This window comes from Rhinatrema bivittatum, chromosome 17 (assembly GCF_901001135.1).
Source record: "Rhinatrema bivittatum chromosome 17, aRhiBiv1.1, whole genome shotgun sequence".
Lineage (NCBI taxonomy): Eukaryota > Metazoa > Chordata > Amphibia > Gymnophiona > Rhinatrematidae > Rhinatrema > Rhinatrema bivittatum.
Window position 1 is genome coordinate 26,783,263 of NC_042631.1, and position 25,488 is coordinate 26,808,750.

The 25,488-nt window shown below is 44.7% G+C and overlaps 2 protein-coding genes and 1 long non-coding RNA gene across 5 annotated transcripts in view; 2 read left to right on the forward strand and 1 right to left on the reverse strand.

Annotated features, from left to right (window-relative positions):
- The window catches only part of NCR3LG1 (natural killer cell cytotoxicity receptor 3 ligand 1), a 34,764-nt gene extending 31,959 nt beyond the window's left edge, over positions 1–2,805 (forward strand). Inside the window, exons 11-12 of the mRNA XM_029582689.1 lie at positions 586–684; positions 2,359–2,805. Coding sequence (XP_029438549.1) covers positions 586–684; positions 2,359–2,669 — 410 coding nt within the window. The 3' untranslated portion in view covers positions 2,670–2,805. The remainder of the gene's footprint in view (positions 1–585; positions 685–2,358) is intronic.
- The window catches only part of LOC115079295, a 160,288-nt gene that overhangs the window by 87,216 nt on the left and 47,584 nt on the right, over positions 1–25,488 (reverse strand). For both annotated transcript variants that reach the window (XR_003853245.1, XR_003853247.1), the window contains exon 2: positions 24,416–24,506. This is a non-coding gene — a long non-coding RNA (uncharacterized LOC115079295). The remainder of the gene's footprint in view (positions 1–24,415; positions 24,507–25,488) is intronic.
- Positions 9,622–25,488, forward strand: part of LOC115079292 (titin-like) — a 29,375-nt gene continuing 13,508 nt past the window's right edge. The window contains exons 1-6 of one of the 2 annotated variants that reach the window (XM_029582691.1): positions 9,622–9,970; positions 11,767–12,108; positions 17,534–17,851; positions 18,060–18,170; positions 19,118–19,507; positions 22,234–22,602. In XM_029582691.1, coding sequence (XP_029438551.1) covers positions 9,901–9,970; positions 11,767–12,108; positions 17,534–17,851; positions 18,060–18,170; positions 19,118–19,507; positions 22,234–22,602 — 1,600 coding nt within the window. In that variant the 5' untranslated portion in view covers positions 9,622–9,900. The remainder of the gene's footprint in view (positions 9,971–11,766; positions 12,109–17,533; positions 17,852–18,059; positions 18,171–19,117; positions 19,508–22,233; positions 22,603–25,488) is intronic. The other variant, XM_029582690.1, reaches the window with a different exon arrangement.

Here is a 25,488-nt window from a genome sequence, read left to right on the forward strand (position 1 = left end):
GGGGGGGTTTGAATGGTGCCCTACTCGAGCATTTCACAACTGTAATTGCACAAGATTGTGTGCGGCCGCAATCACCGATTTATAAATGTAGAAAGGGTGGGGGTGAGGGAAGGAGCGGAGTCTGCCAAGGAATTAGATAAGTGAGAGGAGAAGTTGGAGGAGGCGGTGGGATTTTCACCTGGACCGGAAGAGAGCTAGTGTAGAAAGAAGCATCTTAGATTTTGGAAGGGAGTCTGTTTCAGGAAAAGGGGCAAGAAGGGAAAAGGCTTGAAAGCTGCCCCCCCCTTGGTGTGAGGTGAACTGAAGGAGGGAGGGGGGGGGGGCATGACCGAGAACGAAGAAACCGAGGAGCAGAATAGTGGGGTAACAACAGCAGATGAATATTTCCAGTCTGACCTCCCAGCCGTTACCCCTAAGCCTGTTCGTACTCGTAACTTCTCAAAGAGATCATACTTGTTGCAGATTTATTTGGCTGAATGCTCTCAGCTCCCCCTAACCTCCCACCGCATGCTCAGTTGGACTGCGTAAGAAGCACGGAAGTCACATCAACACATAAACTAACTGCGCTGGTACTGAATTTGACAGGTGTCTCCCCCGTGGTGCCCGAGCAAAACTCTGAAACCGTAGAAAACCTCCAAAGCCTGCAGGCAGATTCTGAATTGGCTGAAATGCTACCAATGAATGGTAAGTACTTTTTGTTTTCATAAAATAATTCACAGCCCAAAAATCAACTTCTGTCTCCTCCTTTTTGTTCTATTAAAAGCAGTAGTGTGAGTAACACCTCCCCCGCCCCCTTATTATTAATATGGCAGAGTGCATGAAGACACAAAATCTGTTGTCTTTCCAAGGACTATGCAAAGTCATTTAGCATTTCCTCCTCCTCTTCCTCAAGCATACGCCTGATTTCAACATCACTAACACTCTCCCATCTTGGTCAACACATCATGTGTCCCACTACTTAATAATCCCAGAAACAAATACAATCTCCTCCTGCCTAAGATTGACTACTTGTTACATGACTGATACGAATCGCTAGTATGTTAGATTTCAGTAAGTTAAAATGTTGTTTCTCCTAAGATTTTATGCAATTTAATTTAATTATTTCACCCAGTTCTTCATCTCCTTGTTCTATGTAAGACACTTGTGTTATGTCATCCCAAAGTTATATGTAAACCGAAGTGATTGGTAACACTGTTACCAGAACCTTGGTATATAAAAAAATGTTAAAATAAATAAATAAATAAATAAATAAATAAATAAATGTCAGAAGGGTTTCACCTACACTCAGTGTCCCTCTGACTGCAATTGGACCGGCACAGTGACTAATGTGGAGAGACTTAGATTACAATCCTAGCTCAGGCCTTCTACTCCCTGGGTTGGGAGAATCCTCTGAATTCTGCAGAGGAAGCATTCACAGCTCTTGGGGGGGGGGGGGGGAAAGCCATAGCTTTTGTGCAACAGTGACATCTAGTGGCTGGATTTAGTTCCCATAATTGCAGGGTTCCGGATAGAGCCAGGGGCCCTCACAGCTAAAGATTGTTGCTGTACAAATTGGACTTGTTGGGTAGGGATCTAAAACAGAGGGAAAAAAATCCCCAGCTAATTGTGAATGAGGGCTCCTGGGGCCAGTTCCCAGCCCTGGTTCTAACTTGATCTGGAAGCCCTGGAAGTGCTATGCTAGAAGCCTATCCATCTAGTATAGCTGCTTAGCGATGCCAGAAGCCCTGGCCATGTAGGACACTACTGCAATCTACGCTGAAGACGAAACTAAAATGAAAGTACAGGGAGAGTAACAGTTGGAGGTGGGGTAAGGAAGGGGAGACCCTGGAGAGAAATACATTTGAAAAAGTAGATGGGACCCGGTATTAGGGGAAGGGGAGAAATTGTCTTTTTGGGAAACTTCACCTTCTTCTGGCTTGTAGGAGGGGAGTGAGTTTGCTTAGAAGCTTGCTTAGAAATGTATGGTTGTTGCTGTCATCTTGGCTTGGATACAGGTCAATACTAAAAAGGGACTGCAGGTGGCACACTGGGTTATGTACAGTGTCAGTGAAACTCTCTCTGTCTCCATCTGCTGGCAGGGAGGCAAAAACCCAGGAGTCTGGACTGATCTGGGTACGTTCAGGCTAAAGATGGCTCTGCAGTCAAGAAAAGCCAGGGTGATGTGTATACCGTGTGTGACTCTCACGCTTTAGACTGGAAGCTCAGTGGGAGACTGGGTTCACACTTTTTATTATTCAGAATGCTGCATACTCTGACGCCTTAGCTAAATCATCTGTTTTGTTGTCATAATGAAACTTATTATGATTCTATGTTCTACTAATCTTCACATTTTTGGTTTTGGGGTTTTTTTCTCCTCAGGGACAACAGGAGCTGTCCAGATACAGTGCATCACCACCAATCCAAAGGCTGGGGAAGAGGTGACTCTCAAGTGTTGCTTTCCTCACTATGATCCCGACGAGACAGAGTTGAAATGGTACAAGGGAATTTATCCCATTCACAATGCAAGAGTGGAGAAGAAGATCTGTCAGGATGGGTTTGTGTCGTACGTAACTTTCCAGACTGACAGAGAGGACAGCGAGTGCAGCATCCGATGTGAAATAACCAACGAGGGGGGAGGCCAGGAGACGGAAGTGTGCCATGTTCTGAAACTCAAGTCGACCTTTGCATAAGGAATTTGCCCACATACTAAAAAGGAAACAAAAAAAAATAAATAAATCTGCTAACGCTGCCTGAAAATGAGATTGTTCCAGTCGTAAGCAGGGAAATTTTGAGCGGCTCTAAAGGTATTGTTACAAAATCAAAGAAAAAAGACAAGCCCTGATGTTACAGTGCAGTGAAGGTGTGCCCAGTCTGGGAACAGATGTTTGAAATATTTAAAAACTGCCAACTACCTGATTTTTTTTTTTTTTAACGGTCTGCAGGGTTTCTCTGAAAATTCGGGGACCGGCTGGCATGCATCCGTACCTGTACGGTGCAGAGCTGGCACCACAAAACATGAACTCTCTGCAGGTTGCTTGCCAGCACCTGGCCCTGCTCCTTTCTGATGCAGGTAAGAAACGGTGCACGCACTTTTACCCGGCTAGGGAGGGGAGAGGGCAGGTTTCAGCAGCCGGTAAAATCATTTGAAGATTGTCCTGGCAGAGATTTTCAGACACGATCTACAAGACTATCACTTCTGCTTTGTGCAACTTCAGCTGAAGTTTTAAATTAAAAAGCTGGAATTTCGTGAAGCTTCCGCCTTTCCTTGGGTCGGCAGCTTGGCTTCCATACCTACATCCTACGGCAAGAGGTAAACCATGCCCGAAGGGGATGTCGTGCGGCACGTAACAGGCCATGAATGCTTTGTACACTTTTTGCAAAGGGGAAGAAAGCCTTCAGGGTAGATGAAACATCTGCAGTTTAAGTAGCCCACGGGTCCGGTCCATTCGATAATTACCCTTGTGAAATGAGCTTCTCGGAGATTCTCCCTCTGAGCAGGAAAGGGATTGACAGTCACAAAAGCAGGGTAAACCTATCACTTTCAAACATAACGAAAACTTTTTGAGCAGGTGCTGATAAGGCATGTAGCGAGAGGAACACGCATGCTTATTCATATATAGTGCTATTACCCTGAAGTAGGTTTGGGCAAATAATGGCGAATCCAGATCATACAAGCAAAGGTGCAGGATTCAGTGTAACCTGGGTTCGAGTCCCAGTGCACTTCCTACGGCAAAATTCTCAACTTTGTGCCCCTACCGACAGCACATTCCCAAGCTTGAAAACTAAAAACGGTCTAACGTTACCCCATCGACCTAGTTCCACATCAAGGGGGTAACTTTCAAAAGGATTTACATGCTTAAAACTAATTTTACAGGTGTAAATGCACTTTACCCATGTAAGTGGGCTTTTGAAAATTGCTACAATATATGCCGTTGAATTGTCAATAAGTTTTACATGTGTAAGTACACTAAAAGGTGAATTTTTTTTAACTTGGCGAGCGAGCGTCCATGTGCGCGCGGTTCCCAGCGGGCGCACATGGGACGTGCCGATTTTATAACATGCGCACAATGTCGCGTGCATGTTACAAGATCCAAAAGCATGCGGCCACGCGATAGGACCCTTCCCCAGTTCCCTCCCCGTCCGTTCCTTTATTGGAGCGGACGGGGAGGAAACTTCTTAAACCCTCTACCTGCCCTGCCTGCCTTTTCCCCTGTTCTCCCCAACCTCTAAAACCCCTCTAACTACTTTTTTTTTTATGTTTCAAAACTTACCTGCTCTCCCCAAGCAGCAGTAAATTGCGCGGCCCCGGCTGGCTGCCGGCGCACGCTTCAGCGTGACAGCCCACGGCCTGCGCAGACGCCATCCCCGGTCAGCCCGGCCCTCGCCTCTTTTTACTTTGCCGGCTCTTTCGGGTACCTCCCAGTATTGGCGTGCGCCGGCGTTTCAAAACTTTACCCATAAGCACGCGAGTGGGCTTTTGAAAGTTGCTACGCTAGCATGTTACATTTGCACCCGTAATGCCTTTGAAAAATAACCTCCCCTGCTTTGGCTGAGCTAGCTCCAGCCGTTCAAAAGTCACAAGGGGACAAATACCCACCCACACAAGCACACAGATAGAAACCACAACACGCACACGATCGTCAGCGTGATAAGCCTTTCTTGGTATCGAACACAGGCCACAAACTATGTAAATCCTCCCCTTATTCACCCTAGCCTTTCTAGGGCTCCAGTGGAAGATGTGCCAGTTGCTAGTGGTGGGCAGGTGGGTGCTCTATTGCATTACTCTGGGGGGTGGGGGTGGGGGAAGAACAGATCCTCATTTGATTTGATTTTTAATCTTTCTTTGTTTGTGTTTTTTTTATGTAATATGTATGTACCTATTTATGTAAACTGTTTTGACTACCACTGAGTAAAAAAATGGTATATAAACAATTTTAAATAAATAAACAAACAGATGCCTACAACATCCATGTGGTTATCTAAGGCATGGCACATAGTTTCTCGAGAAGAACTGGCTCCAATAAAACATCCTACAAAAAAGATAAATACCATGAAGCTTGGTTTCCATTTGTAGGTTATACAGAGCATGCACCTAATCAATTAAGCCTAATTTAGGGCTTCATATTTTCTTAACATTTTGTAATTGCAATTAAAGTTCAGGTAACATCTATGAGGCACATACTGGAATAGACCCTCCCCATGACCTTGAGACTATGTGACCACAGGCTTGCATCATTCATATTGGGCTAGAGATGAAGGACTTTATCCCACGTGAAGATTAACTATTTTGAACAATGCACCTCACTGAAATTTGTTCTGTCTCTGTGCATGATGTTGACCTGTTCCACTTCTCTCCGGGAGTGGTTTTTATAAAACTGTTTTACTTTTCCCTCTCCCCTTTATTTTTTTTTTCAAAAAGCTATAAAATGGTTAAGATTTTGTTTGTATAAAATACAATTTCTTATTTCTTAGATTGTAAAGTGGAATTATACTGAAATTGTATACTGTTTACGTTATCTGTAAACATCTTTTTGAAACAAAGATTTAAGTTGGAACGGACTATTTCCAATACTTCCATCATATATATGTTTCTCACTTCTACAGATAAAAGGGAAATCTCTCTCACACATACCTAGGATCACATCCACACATGCACTCATATAGGGAGCTTATCTTAGTATATGGGCAACATAGTAGGAGCCAGTATTGGCAACCATACATATCACCAACATGCAGTGATCACAGCACATCTGTATGTTTCCATCCATGGTAATGTACAAGTTTATGGTAGATGACCTCCTGAGATCTGTGTGCAGTTGACTGCCCTACTCATATTGGGTGGGGCCTTTTGCATCTCCTGTTTATTCAGCAAATTACAAGGATTCTGCTTAAAAAGGCATCCAGTGTGACCCAAAGCTAGGGATTTGTATTGCAAAGGGAAAGCAGAGAAAAAAACTGAAGTGTTGGCGAAGAGTCAAGATGGCGTGATAGCACTTCTGTGCTCCGCTTTTGTTTGTTTCCTTGCTCATGCCTTCTAAACGAAGGGGTAACGTTTTGGCTTTCCCACTCAGAAAAGCGTTCAGCCCTTGCTTCAGCAGAAGAGCACCGGATTTTGCTGCCTCTGGACCAAGACAGGCACTAATGGAAACCCGGCTACACCACTGTCACAGAGACTACTGTCCCATGGGTAAAAACTGCATGCACAAAAATTAGAAAAAAAATAAGTCTTACTGGATGATGGAGACAAAAATAACTGAAACAAAGTCTTTGAACTTTGTCACAGCCAAATTGAGGCTCTCTTTGAATACTGGGCTAAACCAGGTGTCGAGGCAATGCTTTCTGTCTCTCCGAGGCCCCACAGAGGTAAGAAGGAGCTGCAGGCTAGTGGGCAGATTTTCAAAGGCTAAGCGCATAACCTGAGGAAATCTGCCCCCTATGCAAAATAGGCTCGGCGGCGTGCGCAAGCCCAGGGATGCGCATATGTCCTGGAGCTTGCAAAAGGGGCGTGGTGTCAGCTCGGGGGCATGGCCGAGTGCCCCGACACAGCGGCCTATGTCGGGGCCTGCCGCGCCAGCAGACATTCGGTGCGCACAAGTTACGACTGCCCGGAGGCAGGCGTAACTTCCAGGATAAAGGTTAGGAGGGGGATTTAGGTAGGGCCGGGGGGTGGGGGGAGGCGGAAGGAAAGTTCCCTCCAAGGCCGCTCTGATTTCGGAGCGGCCTTGGAGGGAACGGGCAGCGCGTGGAGGGCTTGGCGCGCGCACACGCGCGCGCAAGGTGCACAAATGTGCACCCCCTTGCACGCACCGACCCTGGATTTTAAAAGATATGCGCAGCTACGCGCGTATCTATTGAAATCCGGCGTACTTTTGTTTGCGCCTGGTGTACGAACAAAAGTACGCACACGCACTTTTTAAAAAAATGTACCCCTAAGCTGAGAGCAGCTGTGTAAACCAAGGGCTCTCTCGCAGCAAAGCCACCTCGCCCACTCTGGACTTAACTAATCAAAAGGTCACAAAACTGCAAAGCAGGTTCCCACTTCAACCCCCAAGTGGCAAGATCAGCACATAAGTACTGGGTATATGGGACAGTCAGGCAGGATCGGGGGCACTCGTTCACATTGTGGCTCTGTCTGTGTTTCCCATCCACTGTGAGGTAGTCATTGCACTCTTCTCATTGCCAGAGGCTAGCTGTAGAGAGAGGTCAGAGGTAGCCGTGCATTCCCATCGCCCCTATTTGGAAGGGTGGAGGTGCACACCCACGTTTGCACTGCTAATTTTGCACTGCCAGGAGAAACACCCCAGGCGAAGACCTGATTTTGGAATCCTTGGAAACTGTTACTGTACAATTGTATTTTCAACTGCTGAATTTCTGCAGTTAGCACCAGGGCTGTAGGGGAGAGCAAAAAGGCAGAAACCCTCTTAGGAGTTGAAAAATGAACCGCAAGTTTGAACTGGAAGCAGGGCCAGATTTAAAATCATGGTGCTTGTGGCAGAGGACTCTGGGGAGGGGAAACTGTTCCCCAGATCGCAGAAAGCAGTCCCAGTGTTAAGACACCGTAAGAATGAGGCAAGTACCTAGGGTGCCAGTGTCAAAACCTGGCCCTGGCTGGGAATGGATAGAAAGCCAAGAAAAGTGCAGCTTTCCTTCTACTATGCAAGTTGGGGAGGGAAAGAGGACTGGAGATCAGGATGAAGTAAAGGGTGGGGATTGTGGTAGGGGAGTAATTGCCCAGCTAACTAGGCACTAGTTTCAGCTCTAACACATTTTTACTTATAAATAGGCAGCTTCATCTATTAATCTAATATATACTAATTCAAATCTCAAACCGTGTGAACACGTGTTAATACATTTTCTTCAAGGGACATTATATCAGTCTAGGTTAAATTGCAAACTCACTGTCAAATGTTCACCACAGGGCTATTAGTCATCTTAAGAGAACGCCCAAAATATGGGTGTGCATCACAAGTTTAGTTTAGTTTATTTAATACTCGATGAATCACAAATCTTACAGAAGTAAATCAATGCAGTGACGATAAAATGAAACTGACACAAAAACACCTTGTTTAAAAAATTATATACCACAACAATGAATTGTGTAAATCATAAAAAAAAAAAGAGAAATTTATAAACACTTGTCCACGCAGTCAAAGATTTAATCACTACACATTATCTTGTTAGATAAACAGTTTAGAAAGAAGGAGAGCTTGCTGCACATAAGGCTTGCCACTGGGTCAGAAGGTCCATCAAGCCCAGTATCCAACAGTGGTCAGACCAGGTCACAAGTACCCGGCTGGATCCCAAGGGGGCAGACGGCTTCCATGCTGCTTATCCCCGAGATAAAGAGTGGACTTCTGCAACTCCATCTTAATAATGGTTTATAAACTTGTCCAAACTTTTTTTTTTTTTTTTTAAATGCAGCTACACTAATAGCTTTCACCACATTCTCTGGCAACCAGAATTCCTCAGCTTAATTAGGCATTGAGTAAAAAAATAATTTTCTCTTATTATAAACATGCAGATCCAATCCAAAACACGTAAACTAACCTATACAAGTTGCAACCAAACTATGTTTATAACGATTAAGATAACTATGTTAACAAGTGTATGAATTTTGAACACTCTGTTAAACATCGAAACTCTGTAAACCGTTGTGATGGCGAAACCGAACGATGGTATATAAAACTCGCTAAATAAAATAAATAAATAGTTTTAAGTGAATAACCTAGTAAGTTCATTGGGCACGTAACCCCCGAAAACTACCCCTGCGCGCGCAAGCTGAGGACCATGGATTCTCCGAGCAGGGGCTCCCAATTACAGGCGATTCAACCCCGGGCCAAAAAAACGTTTACTGCGGTCCGGGGGCGGGCTCCAGTGCCCCGGCCGGCTCGGGCAGGGATGGGGTTAGGGATGGGGGCCAGGAAAAAAAGTTCCCTCCCAAGGCCGTTCCGATTTCGGGAACAGGGAAAGCCATCGGGGCTCCCCTCGCGGAAGTTGCACGTGTGCACTGCCTTGCGCGCGCGCGCCGAGCCCGGATTTTATAACACGTGCCCGGCAGCGCACGCATGTTATAACAGAGGGCCTGATTTTAAAAAGCATTTACTCGAGTAAAAACCAGGTTTACTGGAGTAAATTCACTTTACTTGAGTAAATGGTTTTTGAAAATTGCTACAATAGTAGCTACATTTACGCATGTAACTCCTTTTGAAAATTACCCCCATTGGGTGTAGATTTGTTCGAGCCGGGTTGCGCGAACAAATCCACGCCCGCGCGTATCTTAAGATCTGACCCATTGGGCGTCCCCTGGTCGTTGTACTTTTTGAAAAAGAGTAAACCGACTCCACAATAATAGCTGCTGAGTAAGGGGCATGGACATTGTTTCTGGACTTGACCGCGGTAAACGATTTTTTTTTGGCCCTGGGTTGAATCGCCTGTCATTGGGAGCCCCTGCTCGGAGAATCCATGCCCTCAGCTCGCTGTGTCATGCTAGCCCAGCTCCAGCATCCCCACCCCACGTGCACAATCCTTCAGAAATGTAGAGGAATGGGCAGTAATAATCCAGCCACACACACACAGCTCCAAAGCCGATCATTTCCTTCTTCACAGGAGTTCACAGGCGAACGCCTCCGCGCATTTGCCTGGATTTTTTCCTCCCAGAAAGAAAAAAAAAGTGAATTAATTACTCCGCGTAAATGATGTCATGTACGGAGCCGGGCAGGAGTTAGGAGCAGCTCCCTCCCTCTTCATTGACAGTGGTGCTCGCCTGTTTTCCCAGCTCTGTAAAACGAAAGCAGGCCGGGGACGGAAGAGGCCGTCACGCGCGCGCGCGCACACTCGGAGGGGGCCCGCGCGCACAGCCCCCCCCCCCCCCCGGCACGCGGGCTCCGAGCACAATGACCCGAGGATGGCAGTAAAAGTCCGATGGATCCCGCGCGCGGCCTCGTGGCGCTGCTTCTCGTCGCCGGCGCCGCCTTCCTATTACTGCCGGCAGGTAAAAGGTCTCCTCGACAAGGCAGCTTTAAGCACTTCGGCCTCCTTCTTCTCCCCGCCCCAAAGCCTCTGCATAACTCCTTTTCCTCTTACTCGCCTTTACGTCTGTGCCGTGACGTCGCTGTCGGATTCGGGTTAAGCATCGCTCTCTCATGTTTTCCGGTTATAGTGGGAGCTTTCGGGTGCTTCTGCAGGCGGAAAGGCCCCGGGCTTGCCACAGCTCTGAACCCATTTGGGTGCTGACAGTCAGTGCTGACAGCCAGTGCTGAAATGTCACTGGCTGTCACTATTCAAAGAATTAAACGATCCCCCCCCAAATACGCTACTAAGCAAAACGCCAGGGTTTGGCTGGAGTTGGTGCTTTCGGGAGCCTTGGCAGCCGTGCAGGTGACTGTCCGGGAAACCAGGGACAGCCTGGGGGCAAACGCTGCTGCTGCTGCCGCCTATGCCTCACCCCCCCCCCCCCCCCCCCCCCCCCCCCATCTGGAGCAGAGCACGCAGCCTTCAGCACCCCTTGCTGGCTCCATCCCAGCCACCCGTGTGAGGGAGCAGAGCCTGGTGGGAGCAAGCTGCTGAATGACCCAGAGGAGCAGGGGCATGGCTGGCTTTAATGCCACCTCATCTGGGCACTGCCCATACTGCATTGCAAGCAGGTGGATGGCTACAGAGTCCTCGATCGCTTTCGAGTGCTGCTGAATCTGCCGCACGTACTGCCGGAGGCTGGTAGGACCCGAGCTGCTGTCAGCACAGCAGGGGCCCTGTTTTCTGGTGGAGCTTGTGGGTGTTGCTGCCTTTGATCCCTCCTCATTACTGAACTAGGGAGGCATGGAATTTCCCCTGCTTAGTTTAGGAAACCACCAGGGCTGGAAGAAGAAGGATTTCCCCAGCTTCAGCTGCAGTGGGAGGAGGCTTACTGAATTAACAATACAAGCTAGTCACTAATGCATTAAGTTAACTTCTTTTGTTGACCTTTAATTTTAGGTATTTATATTAATGCTGGTCCCTTTGACTTGGTCGTCTTGTTGCTCAGTCCTTTCATCATCAGACTTGCACAGTGCTGAATTTAGAAACGCTGGAGTGAGTGGGGAAGGGGACAATTGTTAGTACATATGGAAGTACAGTATTTAAGTCATAAAATTATGAATCCACTTTTATTAAGGGAGGTGGTGTTTTCCAATTCTCCCACAACCATATGTCTAGTAAATTCAGTGCTGGGTGCACATGGTAGTGCTTATATCATTCCTCTTGTAAAACCATGGGATGAATACATAGGGTGATCCTTAAATTCAGCCCTTAGAGGCAAAAAGAAAATTCTGCAGAATATTTTTGCTTCAACTGTTTTTTGTCTGGAATTTTCCTCCTTCCAGAAGTTATTGTGAATGAAAGCTTCTGTTAGAAGATCTGCTCTTTTCAAAACTATTCAAGGAAACTGACTGGTACGGTTTTTCCAAATTTTTTATGCACGATACATAGTTTGGCCTTTAGTTATGTGTTAGAATTGATCCTTTTTCTCACTAGTTGCCCAAAAAAATATTTACAGCAAATAGTCAATTGGAAGCAGCTTTTTGTTTTGTTTTTAGTGCACACTGAAAACGAAATGAAACAGGAAAAAACCCCCTCAAAACTGGAAAAATAAAATGACAGTATGAAATTGTTTTTGGCTACACACCCTTATTTATCAGCACTCTGCGTTAAATATTTTGCCATAATACACTTTGATTGCCCCGCCCCCTTCTGCTTCACTGAAAAGTAGCTATTGCTGCACACGTTCACGATTTTTCTTGTACCCTACTGCAGATGCAGACATAAAACTGAGGATGAATGGAAGTCCCGTGGAAGCTGCCTTCTCTGAAACCATAGCCCTGGAGTGCCTGCTTTTGGATTATAGTGGTCATCTGGATTCCAGTAAACTGGGCGTGCTTTGGAAGTTTGGTGAAGATAACATCATCATTTATTACGCTGCAGGGGGGTTCAATAAAACCTGGAACAATGTAGCTATGTCTGAAGAGGCCATCCTCGGCAAAAACATGACCTTGCGGCTGCAGGACGTAAGAGTGAGGCATGAGGGGACCTACACGTGCGAAGTGGTTATATTTCCAGATCACAAGGTGTCCGGGAGCGTTACACTGATAGTTTCAGGTAAGAATATGATTAGATAATATCTTAGAATGTTTTCTGTATCAGGGTTATAAAATAGATTACGGGAGGGGGGGGGGAGGTTTCTCCTAGGGTAACATTTTTTTTGGCTTTCAGTAGCTTACGTTTGTATATATCTGTACAATGCTTTGGAGGCTAGGAAACGTGCAAATCATTCACACATTGATGGAAGAAAGCTTACAAGGACACTTCCAATAAGTCACAAACGTGCTATGTCTGTTTTGACCCTGAGCATCTTAGGAGTTTGTGATATTTTCTGCTGGCAGTTATAAGATGGTGTTGGATAGGTGTTGTAGGTTCGCTGTGATGCCTATTCGCAGCCATGAGATTTGATGTGTTCTTTCCTCCAGAATTTTTTTGATTTCAGTTTCTTCCATCCATATATTACCAGCTTCTCTTTTCCCTATTTTAGGAATTTTGTAGAAGCTGGGCCTTCCATAAGCTTTTTTTTTTTTCCCTTTGTACATTTTAACTCCTGTTTTGAAACCGTTTATGTACATTTGCTACGTTAGGGGGTCATTTTCAAAAGCAATCGCACGCGAAAAGTCCCTTTTCGCGTGCGATCATTAAATGGGGGCGGAGTCGGGATGGTGTCTGCCCCGGAAGAGGAGGAGGAGTCGGGGCGGCACCGGGGCCGACGCTGCGGACACATTGCTGGTGGCGAAAGGTAAGGGCCCTTATCGCCGCCAGTTTCGCGCCGCATAACTACACCTTTTATAGTGTAGTTGGCTTTCACAGCCCCCCCCCCCCCATCACTGCCAGATTTTCTAAGGTCTGTGACCTTAGAAAATCCAAGCCTTCGTTTCCTTCAGATATGTGAGTTAGCTCTAACTTAAATCATGCATTTGCATGGATACCACAGATAAAATCCACCTTCTAATGCATCTGTAAAAACCGCTTCTGCTTACTTTGCATCAGCCTGCAAGAATCCTGATCTATTGAGCCATAAACAAACTATTCCTAGCTCTAAAGGAAAGTCACATTATTGAATTTTTATCCGATTTAAACGCAACTTCCCCCCCCCGCCCCCCAGCACAGCTAGCTCCTTCCAGAAATGAATTGTCAAGAAATGCTGTTAATTCCAGACTGCCTTGTGGCACTGGAGCTACAGAACCCTCTACACCAGAGCTTTCCAAAGTGTGTGTCGGGACACATTAGTGTGTCGCCTGTAGTGTGGAGGTGTGTCGCCCGGTCCACAGGGCCGGCAGAAGCAGGGAACTATAGCAGGAAGATCGGCGGGCAGTGGTGGAGCTTACTTCACCACGGCCCGAAGAAAAGGGTCACGTTAACTCCTCCTCCTTCCTGCCTGTGCAGCCCTGGAAGAAAAACGTTGCCGGAGCCGCGTGGGCAGGAAGGAGGAGGAGCATCTGCTGCGTACAGAAGAAGAGCAGCATTAATGGGCCGTTGCGGATCCCACGTCGCAACGGCCCGAGAAGAGGAGGAAACCCGATAGCAGGGCCGCTGCAGATCCCATGTCACGGCCAGGGAAGATCAGGGCCTCTGAAGAGCCCATCCTTCGGCAACCCGTGCAGAGGGACAGCATGTGCCAGTGAGAGCCTGTGCTTGAGCAAGAGAGCATGTAGAAGTGAGAGAGCCTGTGTGTGTGAGAGTGAGACAGCATGTGCACGAGAGAGACAGTATGTATGTATGTATGAGAGAGAGGCATGTGAGAGTGAGAGCTGTGGATGTGTGAGATTGCATGTGAGTGAGAGCCTGTGTGTGTGAGAATGTGTGAGATAGCGTGTGAGAATGAGAACCTGACTGTGTGTTTGAGGGAAGACAGATGGAGAGAAAAGAAATAGAAAAAAAGACCCTGTAAAAGGAATTGGCAAAAAAACAAGAAAGGAAAGGTGGAAAAAAAAGCCTGTGACCAACCGATTAGAAAACTAAGATCAGACAGCAAAGGTAAAAAAAAAAATTACTTTTTAGTGATTGGCACATGTAATCTTTGGGAATGTGCAAGAATAGCACTTTCTCTATGCTGATCTCACAATGTACAAGATCAGCATGGAGGAAGTGGAAGCCTGCAAATATTTATTATGAGATAGGTTGTGTTGTGAAACATTTTATTTATGTATATATTTAAGGAAACATACATAAATTGTTGAAATACATTTTGTTCGTTTAACCTTTAACTTCTGGTTTGCTAGAAGACTGAATTACTGTGTCACGAAATTATGTTTGTCTAAAAAGTGTGTCACCAACATGAAAAGTTTGGAAAGCTCTGCTCTACACGCTTCACAGAAAAAGCCCCACTGGGCTAAGCATCTGAACCCAAGGAAAATCAAGGCCTCTTCTCCTATTTCCCATCACTTCCATTTTCTGAGGGATTGCTGTAGTGCCCCTTATAATGGTAAGCACTCGCCCTTTGCACAGATACCTGCATTTCCAAGGCTCTCCCCTCTTGTTACTTGCCCCTTGACGTTTCCATGCACGCCAGCCTTTTACTCACTGTTTGCTCCAGCAAGGTGATGGCTTGCCAAGCGGTCTCCACAAACATGGCAATAGGGTCTCGGACCCAGGCAGCACTTTGTGTTATTACCCCTTGCAGGCTTGGGCTTCCGCAGCCTTCGCCTTCGGGCTGCAGGGCTTTGTGGCACCTCGGCTACCTCGGTGATGTTTCACTGCTGCTGGGGGGCTCCAGAGCGGTAAGCTGCGATGTTACTGGCGGCTGTATCTCAGTCAGGACGGCACGCCCTCTGGAGACAGGCTCTTCTTATGGAAGGAGAACCCCTATCCACCTCTGCCTGGAATTGGGAGTTTCATGGCCTTTAGGCTTGGCCTGGAGAGAGGGTGCCTCCTCGCTTCCTGCACTGTGCGTCTCTGGTCCCAGCATCGATGCCTCCTTGCACGGGACCGGGAAGAGAAACTGGAAACACCTGGAATCTATCCTTCCTCTTCCCCCATCAAAAAAAAACAAACTGGTAATTCAGAATCCTGGTACAATGTTCTACCTCTCGGACACAGTCTTGGAGACTTCTCCAAATCAAAGGAAAGGCAAAATTACAACATTTCTGAGGAATACATACCCTCGTCCCTAACTGTGACCCCCAGAATCCATACCTTGCCACTATACAAAGTGAATTTCCTACCCCAGCTGTAGCCGTTGCTCCTCCAAGGAGTGACTAGGTGTGTAATATTTTTTTTTTTTTCGTGTTAGCAACAATTTGTTTTAAATCAACAATTTTTGAGCGCCAGTATTAGCGTTGCATTACTGTATATATTATATATATATATATATATATATATATATATATATATATATAGATATAGCACAAAGAAAAATTTATGGGAGCAACCTTGTAAAACCTGTGAGTGATGCGCTGTCCTGAAATGTATGAGCAATCGCTCAGCTTAGAGGGAACTATGGTTGTAGCCCCAAAGTCTTATTTTCTACTTGTGTTCCCTGGCTCTGGAATGAAATAAACTCTACGCCGGTTGATTGGTTTTCTCTGCCATCTCAAAGCCTTATGAGGCTCTCGCCTAGAAAGAACAAGCAGCTCTTCAGGAGTTTCCTGATGCTTGGGTAATCTAAATGTGCCTCAACTCTGACGGCACCAGGTTCCATAGCATCTGGACTCGATCTCAAAACCCCAGTGGCCTCATACAAGTTTAGTTGGTTCTGAGATGAGATCCAGTACCTCAAAGGACTTTAAAGGTCAAGACTACAATCGTAAGCTTGACCTGATAACTGGGAACCAATGTAGCTCATCCAGAAGGGAGAAAAATCATAAGTCACCATGGCTACTGCATTTTGAACTACCTGTGGCTTGTAAATCTGCTTTCTTTGGAAGCCGTAACAGGAGAGCACTGCAGTGGTCCAGCTGACTCATCACTGAGGTGTGCATTACTGTCCTAAAATAAAATTCACAGGCTTATTCAGTAAGGGGCGGAAAACGCGTGTCCAACCCGTGGCACCTAACAGGGCCATCAACATGTAAATGCATGTTGATGGCCCTATTAGGTATGCCCGTGCGATACAGAAAGTAAAATGTGCAGCCAAGCCGCACATTTTACTTTCATAAATTAGCGCCTACCCAAAGGTACCATGGTGAAATTAAGTCAGAGGTCCTGAAGAGTAAAAAAAAACAAACCAAAAAACAACAACAAAAATTTTAAAATGGGCTGGCGGGCTGAAAACCGGATGCTCAATTTTGCCGGCGTTCGGTTTCTGAGCCCGTGGCTGTCAGACCTGCTGACAGCCGCCGACGCTCCGGGTTAAAAGGAGGCGCTAGGGACGCGCTAGTGTCCCTAGCGCCTCCTTTTGCCCGTTTCTACCGCACCACCTACTTTAAATACAGAATCGCGCAAGTGGCCTGTGTGCGCGCCGGGGGAGCAGGGGAGCGGGCGTTCGTCCGCTCTCCCGCGGACTTTACTGAATCGGCCCGAAAGTGAGAAAAGAACTCAACTGGTAAACTTCCAGAAAGCATTTGTAACCACCAGTGAAATGTGAGAATACAGATTAATAGCAGAATGTACTGTAATTCCCACGTGCCCGAGAGCTGGGGCAGGCAAGTAAGCCCTTCTGTTAAAGATGACTCAGACAGCTTGGATATCCTAAGGTTACCAATCCACAATACTTCTGTGTGTTTGTGTTTAGCTTTTGGTCTACTCTGCCTCAATTTGGAATCAATGCTTGAGAGAGACAAATTAAGGGCCTGCACTGCTAAGAACAAAATATGGACGTCCTCTGTGTAAATGTGAAAAGTAAAACCAGATTTTTGAAAGACGTCGTAGAGTGGGCGCATACAATTGAGTGACATGGGTGAAAGCGGAGAGCCTGGAGGAACTCCAGCCAAGTTTTGAGGTTCGACTACCCTTCCTCTGTCAGCGGCTTGTTGACCCCCACAGTCGCTCCTGTTTCTGGGTTATCCAAAATGAGCGAGAGGTGAATATTGCATATATGTGTGGTTAAAACCTGAAAGCTTGACTGATTGCCGGGTCAGTAGGACCAAACTGGGAACTCCTGCCCTTCTGAAGAATCAGGCCAGGAGTGTCCTACTACCCACACGCAAACTCCAGCTCAGCCAGGCCAAATGGTTGATTTGATTTTTCTGGCAAAAAGGTGAAACACCTTTTGATGCCCAATCACTGTATTTTCTAAACTTAATTGTTACACTTTGTATTTATCTGTAGAAATTGCAAACATCTTTTTTTTCACTTAAGTAGTTAGAATTCCTCCTTAACTTTTAGAAGTTTTTTTGAATCCTGAACCCTCCCCATACGATAAAGCTGATGTCTTCTATAGCTCCCATTTCTGCTGACCCTTCTTCAGGTCAGACCTTTTAGCTTTCGTTGTATTCTCCTGCAGTATCTAGTTTACTCCCTTTTTGAAGATTTCATTTTTTAGTATGGGGACCCTGAGATGGCATTTTTAAGACCTTTTTTTCCCCTTTTGTTTTTCCAGCTCGTCCATCTGTGGCTGTATCCTCGCCTGAAAGCGTTGAAGTTGGCAGAGAAGCAAGTTTGGTGTGTGCAGTACATGGGTATTATGGGTCCGACATACAGATTCAATGGATCAGAGTTAGAAACGAAAGAACAGAACCTCTCTTGGCAAACGTATGCCAGGCGAGGCCAGTTGCTGGCCCTGATGGAAGATACAGTGTTTCAGTTCAGATTGTCGTAGAACCAGTCCCGGAGGACATTGGAAGTCATTTTGCATGTCTTGTGAAACACAGATCTTTCTCTCCAAATCACATAGAAAAAGCCAATTTCACTGTGAAAGGTAAGATTAAAAAAAAAAAAAAAAGTTAAACTGACACTTAAGGATAATATCCCCCAAACGTTTGGGTTTTGAAATGTAAACTTCAGCTTGAAACTTATAAAAGAGAATGTTGCAAAGTAGTTGAGTGCATATTAGCGGTCTGATTATCATTCTATCAGGGTAAAGCGTTTTTGCCTGTATCTCATCTTCTTTGAATTGTTCATTGTAGCACAAAAAGATAACACAACAAATATCATCATTGGAAGTGTCATTGGTGGTCTGATAGCAGGGATACTGAGTTTCATATCCTACTTCTTCTACTACAGAGATTTCTACAAAGGTAAATAACTTTTATATTTTATGCAGATACAAAGAGTAGAAGGTTGTCTTTTTTTTTTTTTCTTGAGTCAGTTTGCAAAGTGTGATGTGGGAGTTGTGTGTGTAAAATAGGCATAGACACATGTACTTGCTGTTAAATTACCCTTTTAACAGTACATTTTCAAAGGGGTTTCATGCATAAAAATAGCATATTAGTGTACAAGCAACATATAGGTGGGGATATGCTATTTTATAAACATCAAGCGTGCACACATTTTCCATTTCATGCGTAAATTTTACTGAGAGAAAAAAGGGTGGTCCTGGGGTATTCCAGGCCGGGACTCGTGTACTTTTACACTTGACTGGCGAGAGTGAAATTGGACTTATCTGTTGACTGCATTTCGTGAGCGAGAGACCTGGGGTAAACTAGTGGGGAGGTTCAGGGTGAAGTGCTAGAGGGCCTGGTTAAGCTGGCACAGTTATTGGCAAGCCGGCGATTTCAAGTAAATGTGTAAGTAAGCAATTTTCAAAACAGTATACATGCACACTTTTATAAATTACCAGGCTCTACGTATAAATCGGGGCGGTCATGAGTGCATGTTTAAGGTCACTGCCCAATCCCCTGTGTAACCTGTGTCCAGCTGCGGGTTAAACGCTGCGCTTGGCTGAGCGCACTGTATTGCATAGGCCTTAGCTGGCTAGCTAGCCAGGTAAATAGTTATCCGGCTCAGTGGCGGCTGCTGCTGAACATGGCCGAATATTCAAACAGCGCCACTTAGCCAGCTAAGTCCGAACTTATCCGGATGAGTGGTGCTGAATACGGATCTCCTTGTGTATCTTATTGGAGGGGGAGGGGGAGCTTTTCTTATGCCAAACAACTCTAATTATGATTTTGTTTTCTTACGTGAAAAAAAAAAGTGCAAGTTATAAATCTTTTGCTTTTATTTTTTTGTTTTGTTTTTGTTCCAGTGTCCCCTAAAGTGTCTGAAATAAAGGCACTGACTCGTTTCATACATAAGGAAAAGGCGAAACTGAAGATAGACGTGTCTGGCTTTAGATCCTCCACCATGCAGGTGACTTGGTACAGGAACGCGGAAGGGAAGAGGAGCAGAATTCAGAAGGCCCTGTGCTGGAAGAAAAGGTCCCGTCTCAAATGCCAGACTTCCAGCAGCGACCCCAACTGGCAGGCAACGCTGTCAGAGGCTACCAGGACCCCGGACCGGACCTACTGCCTCTCCAGTGAACTGGAGTTTGAGCCGGACATTGAAGAAGGAAGCAGTATAGAAATTACCTGTGAAGTAACGCACCAGGCGGACGCGCAGCCAATAGTTAGGATAATCACTGTCAGCATAGAAGGGGGTAAGTTCACCCCATATGCATTTTATGAAAGCGGTGTCCTGTCCTTCTGTGTCTCTTAAGAGTGCCAGACAACAAAGACCCGGGCCAGACTCTGATTCTTTTTTTGCCCGGAGTGGGATAGGGGAAGAGCTGGATCAGATTTGGTTTTTTTTGTAGTCTTTAAAACTAGACGTGACTTATTACTATAAATTGTTTAATAAAACAAAAAGTTAGATTGCTGGGTTTGTACTTACAGGAATTTATGTAGGGCGGTTTTTCTTGGGAGCTATGAAAAGTTTAACTGTAATACAGCTGTGTTTTTTGTTTTTTTTTATATGCTTGGACTGCTGCAAACCACATCATGTTTGTTTGATACTTTTCATTCATTCGGCTGAAAAATGTTCTCTCCAGTGCAAGGCATACCCAGGATGCATGCAGTTTACTGTTAAGCTTTCAGCATTATTTGTCCTCCAAACGCTTGAGCCTTCTACCGCATATGGCCAGCTCCCGGATGCAGTCCAGGAATAGGTATACAGGCAGAAAGAGATCTCGCCCTACATCTGTGTGAACCTTTCCTTTCTATGGATTTTTTTTTTCTTTTCTTCCCTCGACTTTATTCTTTTTCAGGTCCATATCACTACGGAAGAGCAAACACGCAGGAGTAAACTTTCAGAGAGCCACTGAGCGGCCAAGATAGTGTGGTTTATTTGGGATCTCTCTTGTGCTGGGTCTGTTTTATTAATGTGCATATTTTTTTATTGTGACAGGCTGAGAACTTGGGATTCTGCAGGCTAGAAATCTTTTTAAAATGGACAGACAGGGTCGGCTACCTAGAAATTTTGAATTTTTTAGCCACAGCCTAGCTTGTGAGGGCCAGGCTGGTGGGTGCTTGGTATTGGATGTTCGGTTTGGGAAGCAGGGTGGATGGCTGGGTCCCAGTGTGCAGGGATAGCTGGTTAGATTTAAGCTTCAGTGAAACTTGGAGGCTAAACCTGTAGCACCTCAGGAGTAAACTTTCAAAGCCTTGGATCTAGCCACCTAATTTCCTACAGGCCGATACAGTACAGTACGCTCTGGCGGAGTGTACTGTTATCCCGCGTTTGACGTGCTAGCTTTACCCCTTATTCAGTAAGGGGTAATAACGCGTCGAAAACACGTGTCCAACCCCACCCCCGAAACTGATAGCGCTCGCAACATGCAAATGCATGTTGATGGCCCTATTAGTTATTCCCGCGCGATACAGAAAGTAAAATGTGCAGCCAAGCCGCACATTTTACTTTCAGAAATTAATGCCTGCCCAAACGTAGGCATTAATTTCTGGCGGCACCGGAAAAGTGTACAGAAAAGCAATAAAAACTGCTTTTCTGTGCACCCTCCGACTTAATATCATGGCGATATTAAGTCGGAGGTCCCAAAAGTTAATTTAAAAAAAAAATTTTTTTAAATAGGCCCGCAGGTTGAAAACCGGACGGTCAATTTTGCTGGCGTCCAGTTTCCGAACCCGTGCCTGTCAGCAGGTTTGAGAACAGATGCCGGCAAAATTGAGCATCTGCGGTCAAACTCGCTGCCAGCTGCCGCTCCTGTCAAAAAAGAGGCGCTAGTGTCCCTAGCGCCTCTTTTTACCGCGGACCCTAATTTGAATAATTTTTTTTTCTGAATTGCGCGCACAGGAGAGTGGCCTGTGCGCTCGCCTGCTCTCCCGCGATTTTTACTGTATCGGCCTGCTAGTTAGGTGACCAGATGTCCTTTGTGGGGTTGATTTTCAGAGCATCTGTTGCAGTTCTCTCTCCACTGCTGATTTTGCATGGATTTCCTCTCTTCCAGCTAGCTTGCTTTCTGAAAGTTCAAAAGTTCTCTCGTTGCTGCATTCTGTTTCTCTTACTGATTACGCCGCCTCCTAAATTTAAATCCTTTTATGATTCTTTTTACCTAGAAGTGGAACTTTCATTCAGCAGGGGTGAAGGTTAATCCTCTGACGTTAGCCGTGTGTGTGTGTTTTTATTTTGTCTGGATTAAGTGAGGAGTTGCAGAATGTACACTAAACATTTGTTTATGCAGACAGTCAATCGTAGCTAAAGAGCAGAGCTGCTGCAGTAAATGCAGACATACTGTATTGTTGGCTATCGCCCAGCAGCTGGCGCTCACATTCATAAATTAGACTGCTTTATCACTGCCGGAGTCTCACTTATCAATCTTTGAACAGTTTTTTTTTTTGGTTTTTTTTTAATTCTTTTTGGCTCCCTGGAATATGGGGTAATTATAGATCCACAGCTAGACAGAGGAAAGACAAGCAGTTTCTGTTTTTAGTGGTGACAGTCATCAGTTGCACGGCAGCTATCCACAGCCGTAACTTTTTTTTTTTTTTTTAAATGCTGCTTTTCCCATTTCTGCATTAGAAATGGCACAGTGGCGCTTTTTAGATAGTGGACGTTGAGCTGTGTTGCCATGCTGTTGTGGCAATATAAGCTTAGAAGGAGTAATTCTCTTTTGAAGTAATGTTACACTTTTTGTTTTTGGGGGGGGGGGGGGGGGGGGGGGGGGAGGGGAGAGTCCTGGTCCTTGGCTAGGGCTCATCCAGGAACGGGAGGGAGCGCACTAATATGGCGCTCTCTACCTGCGGGATGTATTGCAACAAGTCAACTTTCATGACGGGTTGGTTTTTGTTTTGTTTTTTTTTTCTTTTTCAATTTCTCTGCTGTCTGAATAATCCCCTTGGTTCTCTAAATGGTTCCCACTTACCTTTTCAGTTCCGCCCAAGCTGTCCGAAATCATAAAGCCACCCATTGTGCTTCATAATGTCCCGATTACACTGATTTGCCCGATAAACTTTTTCAAGCCACGGGGGATCAGAATTTCCTGGTGCAAGAAGAGTAGAGCAGGAGAAGTAATGGAGATTGTGGGGCCTCTCGGATGCGAGGAGCCAGATCAAACCGTGCACGGGAAATATGAGCACAGTGTGGATGAAATGAGATTCAATGATGCTACGCACAGCATGAACAGCAAACTGCTTTTCAAGCCAGCAATCGAAGACGACGACGCTGCCGATTACTGCTGCAAAGTGATGCACATGGCACTGAGAGAACCCTTAGAAGTTAAAGTGCGATTAGACATCAAAGGTAAAAAAAAATAATAATTATATATATATTTGAAAGTACCTGTTCTATTGTTATTGAAGCTTTTTTTTTTTGTTTCTCTCAAGGGCATGAAATGGGAGTATTAAAAATGCTTTTGAAATTAAGAACTGAGAGGTTGACCCTCAAGACATAGAACATTATTATAAGTGTGGAGCATTTCCCTGAGGCAGGCTTGTAGCTCCACAATGCTTGCAGTGAGATTATGTGACTTTAGATATGTTTGAATGTGGAAGACATGGTGTTTGATTTAAAAAAAAAAACAAAAAACAAAACCAAACCTGGATTTGGCCTTTCAATATTTGTTTAGCTGCATCAGAAATATGAGAGGCTATAGACTTCATTAGACAAAGGATTATACTTCTAGTGCTCAAACACTGTCTTGTTACTAAAGCAGAGTCTGCACTTTGATCTGACACCTATCTTTTTTTTTTCCCAAAAAAGCTCTTGCATTTATCCTTAATGCTGTATTCTTTGGGGGTAGTTGGGCCACTCTTCTTTTTGGCCATTTCAATGGGTTTGTCCAGATATTTAAACCTCTTGAATAGTTATTTCCCCTTACTCCCTGGCTAATTTGTGACCAGGACAGTTTAGCTGAGATGAACTTCAGATGGTAAGCTGTGATATTCAGGGCTACCCAGCTAGGGAAGTCTAGTCTGCAAAAATAGCTTGTTCAGAAGTTACTTTGAGTATATTCTGCAGAACACTTCTCGATTTATTGCTGCAAACCCTGCAGGTAAAAAAAGTTACTTGCTGTTTGCACCAATTCAGATAGCTTAAGTATTGCCCCTTATATAATGTAACACTACCTCCCTATACAACTGTGCAATGTAAACTGGGAATCTGGAACTTTCCCCTTATATATATGGCTAAAAAGTATGCATGTTAGGGGAAGCATTTCTGGAGCAACATTATGGATAGGATCAGAAAAATAACACCCATAGATTGCATTTTCAATTCTACAGGGGCTTCCACTGAAAATCTATTTGCACAAAAAAGAAAAAGCAGGAGCAAAAGTCCACAGGTATGCTCTCTACCTGTGGCAAGCTTCAAAATGAAACTTTCTGGTGCACGCTCTGTGAAATTTGGGACAAGGTCTGTGGGTAAACCAGAAGAGAGTCTGAATATTGACTCCAACTGTACTGAAGTTGCATTACCCGTGTAAATGTCGGAAAAAGATTTCTCATGCTTTTCCAGTCTGTATCAAACCATTGCATTATGGGTTGAAACTGTATCTTATGGTTTCAGACTCTTGATTTTCAAAACTTTGTTGAATTGACTAATACAGACTCGCAGAACCATTTCACTTGCATTTCAAATCGTGTCCACAGCGCAGTCGATTCCTAGGTGGATGTGTAATATTTTATAGTCCTATAAATGGACTCTGCGTACTGTGAAGTATTTCTAAAGCACAGACACAAGACAGCAGCGAGACGCACACTGCAGCAACAAAAGAGCATAGCCAATGAGTGATTACGTTTTTAAAAGTACTTAGGTTGTAACTTTGCAACCCCCCTGGACGTTAGCAAGAAATCCACCAATTACATTACGTTCACCACATCTGCGTCACCCACGTTGGCTTTGTCACAAACGACGTTGCGCATTTCACATAAGAGCATTTGTGGTCCTGTTTCATAGCTGGTGCAGGAGAATTCATTGCTACTTTGTTTTTTTAATTCCTTTAAGCTTATCCCTTGCAATTTTTTAATTGGTACATGATTGGTACTTTTTTTTTTTTTTTTTAATGCAAATACATAGCTTTCTTTCTGGTAGAAAAAAAATCATCTTATAATCTTACCTGGTGGCAGTCTTCCATCTTGCTGGGCTTTACAGGGGTCCTTATAGTCCAAGTAGAGTCTGATGAGACTCAAATAGCAACAGTAAGCTCCCTGGTAAGGAAGAAAATGACATATTACACAAATTTAGTTGTGTTAGTCCTAAAGAAAATAGCAAACTTCAGATATCTCCATTTCATATGTATCATCGTCTTGGGATAGGTTTTACATAGGTCCATGAAAACCTGCGAGGAATGTCATTTGGAAAGCTATTTTTCTTCCTGCCTAAGGTTAGGAAGTGGGGACTTTTGTTGGCTACATTGAACATTGTGTTTATAGTACAGCATTTCTGTCTTGGCAGAATTTTAACTGTATTGAACCTGTTCGCTGTAGGTGTGTACTATGTTTTGGGGAAAGAATAAAGATTATGATCTTAAATTATAGACCCCATGGTGAAAGTAGTGAGTAGCTCTTTCCTAGGAGAGAAGTATATACTCTGTCTAAATATTTATGCGATATCTTGAAGCAAATACTAAATATATTGTCTTCTAAGAGAGAGAGAGACATTTCTTGTACTGTAGAATTGGATTTGTAGTTTTTAATACCTCTGTAATATGACAACATTGTATGCAATTCATTTTCTTTGATGCTATGTTAAGATTGTGTGGGTGAATCATGGTTTCTACTCCTTTTTTTAATTTTTTCCCCCTTGGCCTCTGACCTTTACGAGGTCCTATGAGCGTGGCCTTTGCACTTCTCTGATGAAATGGGAGAATGGACCGCCACGAAGGGGCATGACAGGGAGTTCCAAAACATTGGAACACCCTGCAAGATTCCCTTCGTTCTGTCACCTGCCAAAACACTTTTAAAAAGGTCTTGAAGACTCATCTTTTAAAAAGTGCTTTTACATCATGAGAACCTCTTCTCACCTAGATTAGGCAGATCTACTGTCTTTGCACCCAAAGGCATGGCTAGGTTAAGTTCCTTATGACATTGTGATGTGTTTTTGTTTTAATATCTCTCTCTCTCTATATATATATATATCTATCAACACTTAAATAAATACAATACAGAAGAGAAATTAGGCAGTCACATT